This window comes from Rhinoderma darwinii, chromosome 6, assembly GCF_050947455.1.
Source record: "Rhinoderma darwinii isolate aRhiDar2 chromosome 6, aRhiDar2.hap1, whole genome shotgun sequence".
Classification (NCBI taxonomy): domain Eukaryota; kingdom Metazoa; phylum Chordata; class Amphibia; order Anura; family Rhinodermatidae; genus Rhinoderma; species Rhinoderma darwinii.
This window is the reverse complement of record NC_134692.1, coordinates 25,088,042-25,100,478: the sequence shown is the minus strand read 5'-3', so window position 1 is coordinate 25,100,478 and position 12,437 is coordinate 25,088,042. Positions and strand designations below refer to the sequence as shown.

At 41.0% G+C, this 12,437-nt stretch overlaps 1 protein-coding gene across 19 annotated transcripts in view; it reads left to right on the top strand.

Annotated features, from left to right (window-relative positions):
* BAZ2B (bromodomain adjacent to zinc finger domain 2B) overlaps window positions 1–8,379 on the top strand; it is a 241,997-nt gene extending 233,618 nt beyond the window's left edge. For 14 of the 19 annotated variants that reach the window (XM_075829327.1, XM_075829326.1, XM_075829332.1 and 11 more), the window contains 6 exons: window positions 233–543; window positions 946–1,081; window positions 4,375–4,521; window positions 4,762–5,021; window positions 5,845–5,988; window positions 6,789–8,379. In XM_075829327.1, the coding sequence (XP_075685442.1) occupies window positions 233–543; window positions 946–1,081; window positions 4,375–4,521; window positions 4,762–5,021; window positions 5,845–5,988; window positions 6,789–6,942 (1,152 nt within the window). In that variant the 3' untranslated portion in view covers window positions 6,943–8,379. The remainder of the gene's footprint in view (window positions 1–232; window positions 544–945; window positions 1,082–4,374; window positions 4,522–4,761; window positions 5,022–5,844; window positions 5,989–6,788) is intronic. The other 5 variants (XM_075829337.1, XM_075829336.1, XM_075829333.1 and 2 more) reach the window with 1 other exon arrangement.
* The last annotated feature ends 4,058 nt before the right edge of the window (window positions 8,380–12,437 follow it).

Here is a 12,437-nt window from a genome sequence, read left to right as displayed (position 1 = left end):
GAATTTACTGGTAAAATGATTTTCCGTGGAATGAACTCAACCAAATGGGGGACAATGTGGACCAAATATCATATTCGGTCCACACCCCTTAGTCTGATATTTCCTTCATTCATCTTTTCTGATTTGTGATTTATAACTTCTCCCCCCCCCCCCCCCCAGGATTGCTGGTAGCTGAAAATATAGCGGAAAAGTAAATTGTAGTATTTCTTCTAACGTTTCTCTCGCTGCTTAGGGCTGGATGTGCCCGGAGCTCGATTCAGAAAGGGAAGACTTGGTTTATCACCAACATAAACCTGATGCCAAATGGCATAAGGAACATGATGGAGACCACACAGGAGATGAAGAATGCAATTCATATGCTATAGAACGGAAGAGTGACAACCCACTAGATATAGCTGTAACCAGGCTGACTGACTTGGAGAGGAACATTGAGAGAAGGTATCTGAAGAGCCCCTTAAGTACCACCATTCAGATCAAACTGGATAATGTGGGCACAGTTACTGTCCCTGCTCCTGCACCATCTATTAGTGGTGATGGTGACGGGTAGGTCATTAAAATTAATATATATATATATAACCAATCACTGTGTTTCTTTGCTCGGTGGAGCTTGTTATTTCCTGCCTGTTGTTTTCTGTAGCTTTTCTTGTGTCTTTTTACAATCACGTAATCCCGCATGGTGCTTTTGTACTATAACTTTTGTTCTGTATGTCAAAAATCCTGCGAAGTCAATGCTTAGCCTCTACCTTACTTGTATATTATTATCACTAAGTATCTTGGCTTAGGCAACCTGTGCTCTATATTTGATTAATTTGCTTTAATGTTGTATATCTTGGCTTTTATCTACGTTTTGTCACCGCTTGGCTTTCAACGTGATTTTTATTTATTTTCCGTTCTGAGGAAAATCCATTATTCTCATGTGTTTTTTTTCGATTATCTGTTCTGCAGGACTGAAGATGATATTGCCCCAGGTCTGAAGATCTGGAGGACAGCGCTTTGTGAGGCCCGCAGTGCTGCACAACTATCACTCTGCATACAGCAGCTGCAGAAATCTATTGCTTGGGAGAAATCTATCATGAAAGTTGTAAGTTGGGTTGTCAAACTGACTATTGTTGCTGCTTATCAATGAAGAAATTCACAGTCTGATGCTGTAGGCACTGTTTGGATAGTGTCAGACTGTGTAGGGACTCGCCCTATTAACAAGAGGAATGGTAACACCCAGTTGTCAATTTATTTATACATTTCCAGGAGAAATAACAGAGGAACAGCTTAAATCAGAGCTCTAAAAAGAGATGCTCCAGATTTTTTATTTCATCTGGAATGCTAATATTTACTAAAATGGAGAAAGCTGTCAGGTCCTTTTTAACCCCTTTACGACTGCCATATACGTTCTAACTGCCGATGCCCCGTGCAGTTACCACGTGTATAAATGTTGACAGCCTGGTACGGGTTTAATGAGTGCAGTGCTGCTTCAGTGTGAGCAGCGCTGCACTCTCATGTAGGCCGGGGCTTTGAGAGCCCCGGAATTCACCCCCCACTGTAGATAGTGCCACCCACAACCCCCTGTAGGCAGCACAAAACCCTCTGTAGATAGCACCACCTAAGCTCCCTCTAGCATCGGAATCCCCGGCCAGCGCTCTGGCTGAGGATACCCCTCCTAGAGGGAGTCCCCGCCGTCTCTCCATTCCCGCTGTAGCATCGCATCCCCCACTGTAGATAGCGCCACCTGAACTGACTCTAGGAGCGGAATCCCCGTTGTCAGATCTGACTGGCCAGGTACTCCGCTTCTAGAGAGAGCCCCTGACGTCACTGTCCATTTGGACAATGACGTTAGTGGCTCTCTCTAGGAGCGGAATCCCCAGCCGACATTTTGGCCAGGGACTCCGCTACTGGAGAAGCCCCTGGTGTCACTATCCATATATGGACAGTGACGTCAGGGGCTACTCCTGGAGCGGAATGCAGAGTTAACCCCTGACTTCACTGCCCATATGTGGACAGAGACATCAGGGGCTTCCTGTGGGAGCGGAATCTTCAGCCAAAGGGACTCCGTTCCTACAGGAAGAGCTACAGTGGTGCTATTTACAGGAAGGGGGTGCCATTTACGGGGGGGGGGGTGCTATCTGCAGCGGGGATGTTGCTATCTACAGGGGGCGTGGCGCTATTTACATGGGTACTGTGGCATTATATTGGCACTATCTACAGGGGACACTGTGGCGCTATCTACATGGGCACTGTGTGTGGCACTATGTGGGCATTATCTACCGGGAGAACTGTGGCACTATGTGGGCACTGTGTCACTATTTACAGTGGGCACTATCTATGTGGGCACTCGCACTATCTATGCGGGCAATTGGGCACTATCTACAGTGGTATTGCGTCACTATCTACATGGGCACTGTGGTGTTTTCAGGGGGTGGGGACAAAAAAACTCTAACAAATAAAATTCATCCATTTTTTTAACGTCCATAAAAAATGGATGTCAAATGCCGGTTAAAAACGGTCAGACGGCCGGGAAATGGATTCAAATTTTGAGACACATTGAAAACAGCCATGAAAAACTGACAGTTCATTCGTTGTTGACTGCCATTTTTTTCACGGTCGTGTGTCTATAGCCTTATAGCCCTCTTCACTCTCCCCTCATAGCGATGCAGGGTGACGTAGAGAGAAGAGGACTAATTGTCACAGAGCTCTACAGTGTGTAAATATATATATGGATAGATAGACATGAAAAATTTCCAAAAAGTGTGTTTTAGTAAAAATATTTAGTGATTTGTCTGCTCATAATAAAAATTAAAAACACTGAATTAATTAAACTAATCTTGAAAATGAAAGTCTCATATGTCTTGTAAAAACAACAAAGTAAAATAGTTGTGATATTCAAAGCGGTTCCAAAGATCTTATAGTATAAAGAAGTGCATATCAAAAATGGAAAATTTGACCTGGACACAGGAACATCAATGACCCTTGGTCATGAAAGGGTTAAGTATAGGTTTAAAATTGGTGAAAATGGAGAGTTGAAGACAATCATAGATTAGAATTATAGTCTTCAATTCTACTATGTATAGCAGGAAGAAGCCATTAAAAGCTAAAGCTGCTATGTGCAAATGATTAGGCTGTGAGACGTTTCAGAAGCTCTCTATAATCGGATGTGTGCTTTAAAGGGGTTTTCTCCGCTTTGGACAATCCTTATTTGTTAGAACGGTCCCATGACAATAGGCTGATCATAAAGCGTCTCCCTGCTAGGACTACCAGTCATCAGCTGTAATCTGTGGAGAAACCTGGCAGTAAGTGTTCAAGTTCATGGCAGCGCCACCATCAATATCTGACGGATAGGCCCCCTGCTTGGGGGCCTATCAGATCTAACCGATATCTGATAGGTGGGGTCCGACTCCGAGAACCCGCGCCGATCAGCTGTTTTGAAGGGGCCGCGGTACTCATGCGAGCGCTGTTTCCCCTTTATTCCGTTCACTGCTCATACTGTGAATTGCCAACACAATTGTAGCGGCGGTTCACAGTATTATAGCTTTCTCCAATTCACTTCACGGCTGATCGCCTTTTGCCAAGAGTCGGACCACCCACCAATCAGATATTAATGACCTATCCTGAGGATAAGCCATCAATTTCTTATGACTGGACAACCCCACATAGTGCCCATTAAAATCAATGTGTTGTCTGCATAATACAGGACAGGCCCTCCAGAACGAGATACGCTCTATGTGACTGCTCTCCACTCTGACCAAGAGATGAGGATCCTGAACTGAGGACCGCCCCCCTCCCCCTTTATTAACTCAGAATTCACTTAGAGGGTATATATAAAAATATATTTTTTTTAAACTAGAAAGCCCCTTTAAAACCTGAAATCCATTCAATGTTTTCCTATGGGAGAAAAAGTAGTAGTGAGCGACTTTGCGACCATTTAAGAAAATCTGACACTGAAATCGCAGTAATCCTACGATTTTACAATGACTCTTGCATAATTCATACCGCGAGTCTGGGCTGTAGGTTCACTTCAAAGTAGATCTCTATCTTTAATAAACCTTATATCTGTACTCAGACCATTTAAAATGAATCCTCTTTGCAATATATTTCTTAATTAATATTTCGTTTGATTTCCCTGTATAATGTAGAACAAGTATGTTCCTGCCAGCGTTTACAATTAAAAAACAAAAATGACATTCAGATAAACGACATGATAAACTCGTTTTTGCTAAATCTATAACTAAGGAATAGTCTGATGAATTCATGAGCTGTTGATTATTGGACGGAGTAAATGGCCCATACTGTAGATATGAATGTGCTACTAGCTGTCAGATCTGCAGATATAAATATGTACATGTCCCATCGCTTGTATCCTCATGTGTTGTACGTGTGTTGCAGTACTGCCAAATATGCCGCAAAGGAGACAACGAAGAATTGCTGCTTTTGTGTGATGGTTGTGATAAAGGATGTCATACCTACTGCCATCGGCCCAAAATCACTGCTATTCCAGAAGGCGATTGGTTCTGCCCTGCCTGTATCGCTAAGGTACGAGTCATTTCAGCCATAATGATGTTATGATTACAGAATACAATACATTGTATTTATAATTTAATAAAAGTTACATTTTAAGAAGGGCTTTCGCTGCCATTAGTAAATCCCAGAATACAATACAGTTTCTTTACCTATCATTCTATACAGTAACTTGCCACGTGGGCTTAGTATCCATTACATAGCACATTGGCTTATCCTTTCAGTGGACTGTGTGTAATTTGCATTTTATCATAGGCAAGTGGACATACTTTAAAAATGAAGAAGGCCAATCTAAAAGTGAAGAAGGCTTCTGAATTGAAGAAAGGAAAGAAAGCGTCAGGGGATGCCGAAGATGAGGACACAACTGGAGGTTCAAGCAAAAAAGGTAGCAAGGACTCCAAAAAAAGAAAAGCGGATGAAATGAACGTTAGTCCTGCAAAACAGGAAGGTTCACCACCATCAAAGAAATCTAAAACCTCAGCCAAGGATGAGTCTAAGGATCTGACTATTTGTAGGTAAGAAATGTTATCGGTCTTCTCCCACTGACTTGAAGAGAGGTTAGTGGTGGTCTCCGGCAAGAAACAGGCAAGTTTACCTATAATTTAATTACCGGTAATAAATAAATCCAGAATTCTTATAAAGGTTGGGGCTCTGTTTTTTTTTATAAAGAGCACCCAATCGCCTGGTCCCTTTCACACATCCATAGTGTAACATGATAGAATTATGGCTTCCTGCTGCTGCCACTAGGGGGAGCTCACTGCAAAGGTGTTTTTCCAACTTTTTATTGCACTCAATAATAAATTCATAAGCAGTGAGCTACCCCTAGTGGTGGCAGAAAGAATGAAAGCTTATAACGGGGTTGTCCCATAAAACACATGTATCCCCTATCCCTGTCCAAAATGCTACGCTGAATAATTTCATATCTTTATAAGGGTCGGAGCTCTGTGATAGAGTTTTCCTTCACATTTCCATAAAATTAAGGGTGTATTCTAGCAAGTGACATTTATGGCATATCATGGGAAAATGGAAGTCACATAATAAATGTCTCTCCCGAGTTTAGGAACTTTCTGCATCAAGATTATTATTGAGTTAAACAGGATAACTAACTTTTAGGAACTATCTGGAACTGTTATACGTTACAGGTTAGGTACGAGACACGATAAATTGAAGCTTTATGATGGTGACCAAAGTTGATTAATGTATAACTAGAGGTCACCTCAACACCAACAGGTCAAAGTGGCTTAGTACCAGTGGTTTAGTTCCCTAAAAATTGTTGTTTTTTTTTTACATACATAACACACTAGTGTCATTTTATAATGGTGTTATTATTTTTTTTAGTGTAATCTTGTCTGAGATGGAGTCTCATGAGGACGCCTGGCCTTTTTTGCTTCCTGTTAACTTGAAACTTGTTCCTGGTTACAAAAAAGTCATCAAGAAACCTATGGACTTTGCAACCATCCGTGAAAAGCTGAGCAATGGCCAGTAAGTGTGGTCCGGCTATCAGCAGCCCAACTATATAAATTTGATTTACATTTTTATTCTAATTCTCATTTATTGTTATCTTTTATTTTTATTACTTTTTACAAGTAAACCTATAAAAGAAAATCTTGAAATATTCCAGTTTTCACACTAGCCAATGGAGAACTCACAATGAGCTAGCATTTCCTGTTGCAAACTTTGCTGTGTATATTGGGACATAGTCAGCAGCATCATCTCATTAGAGGGCAGGGGATTTATTTAGATTGCAGCTCTATTGTACAGCTGGATATCAACACTATACTGTCTAAGCAGACAAAAAATAAATAATTATATATATATGTATATATATATATATATATAACAACTTTAAAGAAAACATTAAATACACTGGGGGAGATTTATTAAAAGAGATGCAAAGGAAAGGTGGAGTAGTTGCCCACAGCAACCTGTTATCGATCACATGTAAGTTACGAACTTAGATGTAATCGATAACAGCTCGATCCTGCGTTTCTCCTGCTGTTACTGAACCCGTCAGTCCTGCTGATCTGACGGATTCAGGTCTCATTGCAAAATACAGCTGCTGTGTAACCAGGATACAAAACAGCTGTAACTGAAAAAGTTAAAATAGTTTTTAATAAAAACTAATTACAAAGTTGGACCAAAAACACTGATATACCGCTTTATTTAAAAAATAAAAAATAAATAGTTTAAAAAAGTGTGCATAGCCTTTAAAACTGGAAATCCTATTTAGAGACAAATTTTTTAATTGTAATGATGATACAGTATATTGTATATTCCAACAGATACCCAAATTTTGAGAGTTTTGCTCTTGACATCAGACTTGTCTTTAACAACTGTGAAACATACAATGAAGACGACTCTGAAATCGGTAGAGCTGGACACAAAATGAGGATACATTTTGAAAAAAGATGGACGGAGATTTTCAACATGAGTTGAAACCATTAGATGATACTTTATCCTGATAACAGCAAGACCAGCAATGTGAATGATAGCTACACCCCGAGAAATCGAGACCATGTAAGACTGAGGCGTCATCAGTACGAGTCATATTTTCTAACATCAATCCTACGATGACCACAACCCTTTTTTATTTTTTATTTGTTTTATTGTGTTTGCGTGTGCGTTTTATCAACTACTACTGTCTTGTAGTGCAGTATCGTACACTAAAGTCAAAACCTAAACATAAAATAAAATAAAAAGGGTATCATAGTGCAATAGCTAATAAAATGTATCAAAACGCACTGATTCTTCATCCACCAGAGCTATACTGAGGAAATGGTTACCCATTCCTTTTCAATAAATATCTATTTTTTATTGTTTAATATTATTATTTTGTTATTTTTTTATTATTTTGTAGCTTACTGTTAGTGAATGTATTTAATTTTATGAATTATTTATGATTAAACAGCAGACCGAATCTTCGTTTTCTGTGAAAAGGAAGACTTAAAGAATATTGCTTTAAATCTTGAAAATACAAGAATGTCAAGAAATAAAATATAAAAATAAGTAAAATGAAAAAAAAAAACAAGAAAAAAAGCAAAAAAAAAAGCCAAGTAAAACTGTTTACACAGATGTGCTGAAACGGCACTGAAACGGGACTTTACTGTAAAGTTACAAGTACATTTATAGAAATATAAGTTGCTGCATCACTCATATAGTTAAATTGTATTTCAAGATGGTAAAGACAAACGGAGAACTATGTATATACTGTTCACTATTGTTTATATTAAGTATTGTTTAAATCTGTATGATGTGTACATATCGTTTGCAGGCATCGCATATGATGTTTGTTTTAGAAGGATTGTAGCATTTTATTTTAGTTAGGTAAATATTAACCTATAACTTGTACAGTATCCTCTACCAACACTGTGGAGTCTCCCTAATATCGGTAGTGCCTGCCTTCAAAACAGGGTGTAGGGGATATATTGTGGTTTGTTATTTTTGTTGTTTTATGTTGTTTTTTTTATATGGGTTTCTTTCATGTTTTTTTTCTATTATTATTATTATGTTTGTTTTATTTTATTTTTTGTTTTGTTATATCATTTGAAGCCAAGTAGGCCTGAAAAAAAGTATACTCATTTGTATCCATGTGAAATTAAATGTGTGACAAATTTCCTACACACAGTATTTTTTCATAGATGCATTTCCCGTCATTCGCCTCGCCACGAAATGAAGATATTAAAAGAAGAAAAAAAATACAACAAAGACATTTGTAACCACTGTGTTTTATCTACTGTGTGGTATGGTGGCCTGTCAGAGGCAAGGAGATCAGACATTTTTTGTACCAATTGTACTTGAAGTTGTTTTATTTAAAACAAAATTGTTGTGAAAAGGGTAGTTTTTTTCACTAGTTTGTGTGGCACGGATACAATAAACGACTGTTTTGCAAAACGTGGTGTGTTTTGTGTGTTTCGGAAAATGTGTCCATGTTTATATAGTGAAATCACTGGGAGTACATAAGGCTGTTTTCACATAAGGTTTTTTTTGTAGCAGTCTCTTATTGTGGTTATTTTTTGTTTTTTTAAACTTAGAAAAAAATTATTTCCTCTGACAAAAAAAAACAAAGCCATAAACTTCACATGTCAATACAATAGAAAAATCTAAAAAAAAACAACGTAATTCTCAAATAGGAAATGGTTAAATGAGTTGTCTCACAACAGATATTGGTGGCATATTGCTACGATGCCACCAATGTCCAACTGGAAGGGGTCAAACAACTGTTGATAGTCTTCTGTTGTCGGCTCCGCTCAGCTGTTTTCCTGGCGGCTCCATGGATGACCATTCACTATATAGTTTGTCCATTGTCAAATTGCGGTTTCTATGGGGTGAGTGTGAACAGTGTAGTGAGCCACAACAAATACTTTATGTTGTGGTCGCATACTTGGCCACATCCACAATAGGCAACTCCTCCATAGGCCATACAGGTTACAAATAACTGGGCGCAAACAATTGAGCCATGCTGGGTGCAAATAACGGCACAAATAGCCAACTTCTAGTCATTAAAGAGTTATCCAGGAGTATAACATATAGGAAAAATACCCCTAGTGTTGGCTTCAGGCAGGTAATTTATAAAAATTAAAGCAGGGGACTACTAACATTGGGAGAATAAGCAGGGGTCGCATACTGGGTTTATAACAGATTGTCTTGGGGCCTCTCCTAAAAAGAGTAGACCAACTCGGACTCTCATCCACGCAGGAAAGTATACCACATAGCTGGAAGTCTGTAGAGCAGGGTTTGTCATCCCGCGGGTGAAACACGTGGTATGGATGTCTCTTCCTGGTGGAAAACAACAATGTAGAAGAGAAAAGGCGGGGGTTTGAGTATTTGTATTTGTTTTCTTGTACACTGGGCATGCGTGGCTGGATGAGCGCTCTGTCCTTCATCAGTGGCAGGGAGTAGTCCGAGAACTTGATTGTGGGACTTATGCATAAAACATTTGCCACATCTTCTTTCTCCCTAAAACCATATCATAAAGAGGTTATCCCGTCAGGTCAACCCTGATCTCATGCTTTGTGAGGGTATGTTCACACGACCTCTTTTCAGACGTAATGGAGGCGTTTTACACCTCGAATTACGCCTGAAAAGTCGGCTCCAATACGTTGGCAAACATCTGCCCATTGCCTGCAATTGATCTTACGATGTTCTGTGCAGACGAACTGTCATTTTACACGTCGCTGTCAAAATACGGCGCGTAAAATGACGGCTCGTCAAAAGAAGTGCAGGACACTTCTTGGGACGTTTTGGAGCCGTTTTCTGATAGACTCTATTGAAAACAGCTCCAAAAATGGCCTGTAAAAAACGCAGTGAAAAACGCTGCGAAAAGCGCGAGTTGCTCAAAAAACAGCTCCGTATTTTCAGACGTATTTTGTTAATTGTGTGAACATACCCTTACAGTGTATGGCTAGAATGGTCTGCGGACTCAGCGCCACCATATATTACATTATAGAATGAATAGGCGCTGTGTAACACTACATTTCAGCCTGGGAATGCGTGGGTGCCTGCAGAATCCCACATAACAGCTGATCATCGGGTAACAGCGGACATGCAGCGATCAGCTTATTGCCAAGGTGGCTGCATTTAAATAAAGGGTTGTCCTGAGAAAGTCTGCTGTACACCTTCCCTCCATGTCTATTTTAACCCCTTGGCAACATGTGATGTAACTGTACCAAGGGGGAGTATTAATCAGGCTCACGAGCAGAGCCTGCTCCATACACAGCGGTTGTCAGCTGTATGTTACAGTAAGGATTGGAGATGACTCCGACCCTGGACGTTTAACCACTCAGATGCCAAGGTCAATAGCGGCCACAGCATCTATGCTGTTAGAAAGAGAGGGTCCCCCGCCGTCCTCCCATTTGCCCATCATGGCGAGATTGCAGGATGCTGATGGTTGTCCTGGGAGCCCAATCACGGCCCCCCAGGTCTGCCACCATTCTGCTCTGCCAGGGCTTAATAGGACACAGTAAAAATGACCATACGCACAAATATGAAGTTTTTAAAAAAAACTTTTTTCATTTTTCCCCTAAAGTAATGTAAAAAAAATTTAAAAAAATTAATTAGTATCGCCGCGTCCGTAAAAGTACGAACTTTTCTCATATAATGTTATTTAACCCAAACAGTGAATGGCATAAAAAATATATATAAGAATCAGAGAATTGCCGTTTTTTGTCATCTCCCGCAAAAAATTTAATAGAAAGTGATCATAAGGTCATATGCACCCCAAAATAGTACCAATAAAAGCTAAAGTTCGCTCCGCAAAAAACAAGCCCTCAAACTGTTCCATTAACGGAAAAATGGGTCTCAGAATATGGCAACACACGGAAAAACAAATATAATCAAATAGTTTTTTCTTTGTAAAAGTGGTAAAACATAAAAAAATATATTAATTTGATGTCGCCATGACCCGCAGAACAAAGTAAACCTGTTGCTTTTACTGCACGGCGAACGGTGTAAAAACCGTTTAGTTTCCCAGTACATTATATAGTTAAATTAAAAAACTACTCCTGCAAAAAACAAGCCCAAATAAAGTTATAGCGACAGAAAAATAAAAAAGTTACGGCTTTCCAATGAAAATTAAAAACCTAAAAATATTAATTTGCTGCGTCTAGCCCTGGCCTCCCGCCTCTGATTGACAGCTTTCACCCTATGCACAGTATGGGGAGAAACCTGTCAATCAGCGGCCGGTGGGCGGGGCTAGCCGCAGCTCATGAGTAGAGTCTGCACAAGAATTCGGTCTCTGGCAGGGCCGGTCTTAGGGGTGTACGACCTGTGCCTGCACTGGCTCCCTTCCCCTGCCCTGCGGCGACACCGGGCATGAGGGCACTCGTGCCGCCCGTCGGGACGGGCCCCCATCATGGCTAGCAGCCGCTGTGGATGCTACAGCGGTAGCGACGCCACATTCAATAGTATCTGTGTCCCTAGGACGCAAATACTATTGAATACTATAGCAGAGCAGGGAGGTATCTCCCTGCTCTGCCTCCTACTAACACCACTGTAGCTCCATGAAGGAGCGGAATCCCTGTGTGGCCCAGGGATTCCGTTCCTGGACGCAGCGCTTTATGTCTCTGTCCATATTGCCGACGCTGTGTTTGAGGTCTCTGTTCATATTGCCGAAGGAGCGCTTGATGTCTCTGTCCATGTTGCCGACGCTGTGACCGGGAAACCCACTCCAGAAGCCCTTGACGTCACTGTCCATAAATGGACAGAGACGTCAGGGGCTTCTTTTGGAGTGGAATCTAAGACGCTGTGTCCGGGGATCCCACTCCGGGAGAAGCCCCTGATGTCACTGTCTATAAATGGACAGAGACATCAGGTGCTTCTCCTGGAGTGGAATCCCCGGTCACAGCGCATCGGCAACGCTGTGAACGGGGATTCCACTTCAGGTGTTGCTCCTGATGTCACTGTCCATATATGGACAGAGACATCAAGCACTCTGTCCAGGAGCGGAATCCCCGGCCATAGCTTCAGGGAGCTACAGTGGCGCTATCTATAGGAAAGGGGGTGCTATCTACAAGGGGGCTGTGTGGCACTACCTGCAACGGGGCTGTGTGGCACTACCTACAAGGGGGCTGATGGTCATTTTAGTGATAGTGGCGGGCTAATGGTCATTATACTGTGAGTTGGGGGCTGATGGTCATTTTACTGTAAGTGGGGGGTTAATTATCATTTTACTGCGAGTGGGGGCCTGATGGTCATTTTACTGTGAGTGCCGCGCTGATGGTGATTTTACTGTGAGTGGGGGGCTGATGGTCTTCAATTGGTTTCCACCTCTGACCTCCAATTGAAATTAATAGGAGGCAGAAAATACCTGCGGCTCTCTTTTGGAGCTTTTTTGCCTGCGTCTTTTGCATTAGCTTCAACGGCTGAAAAAAATTGCAAAAAAACAACAAAAAAACGCTGTGTGCGCATACCCTACGAGTGTAGTGATTGTTTTA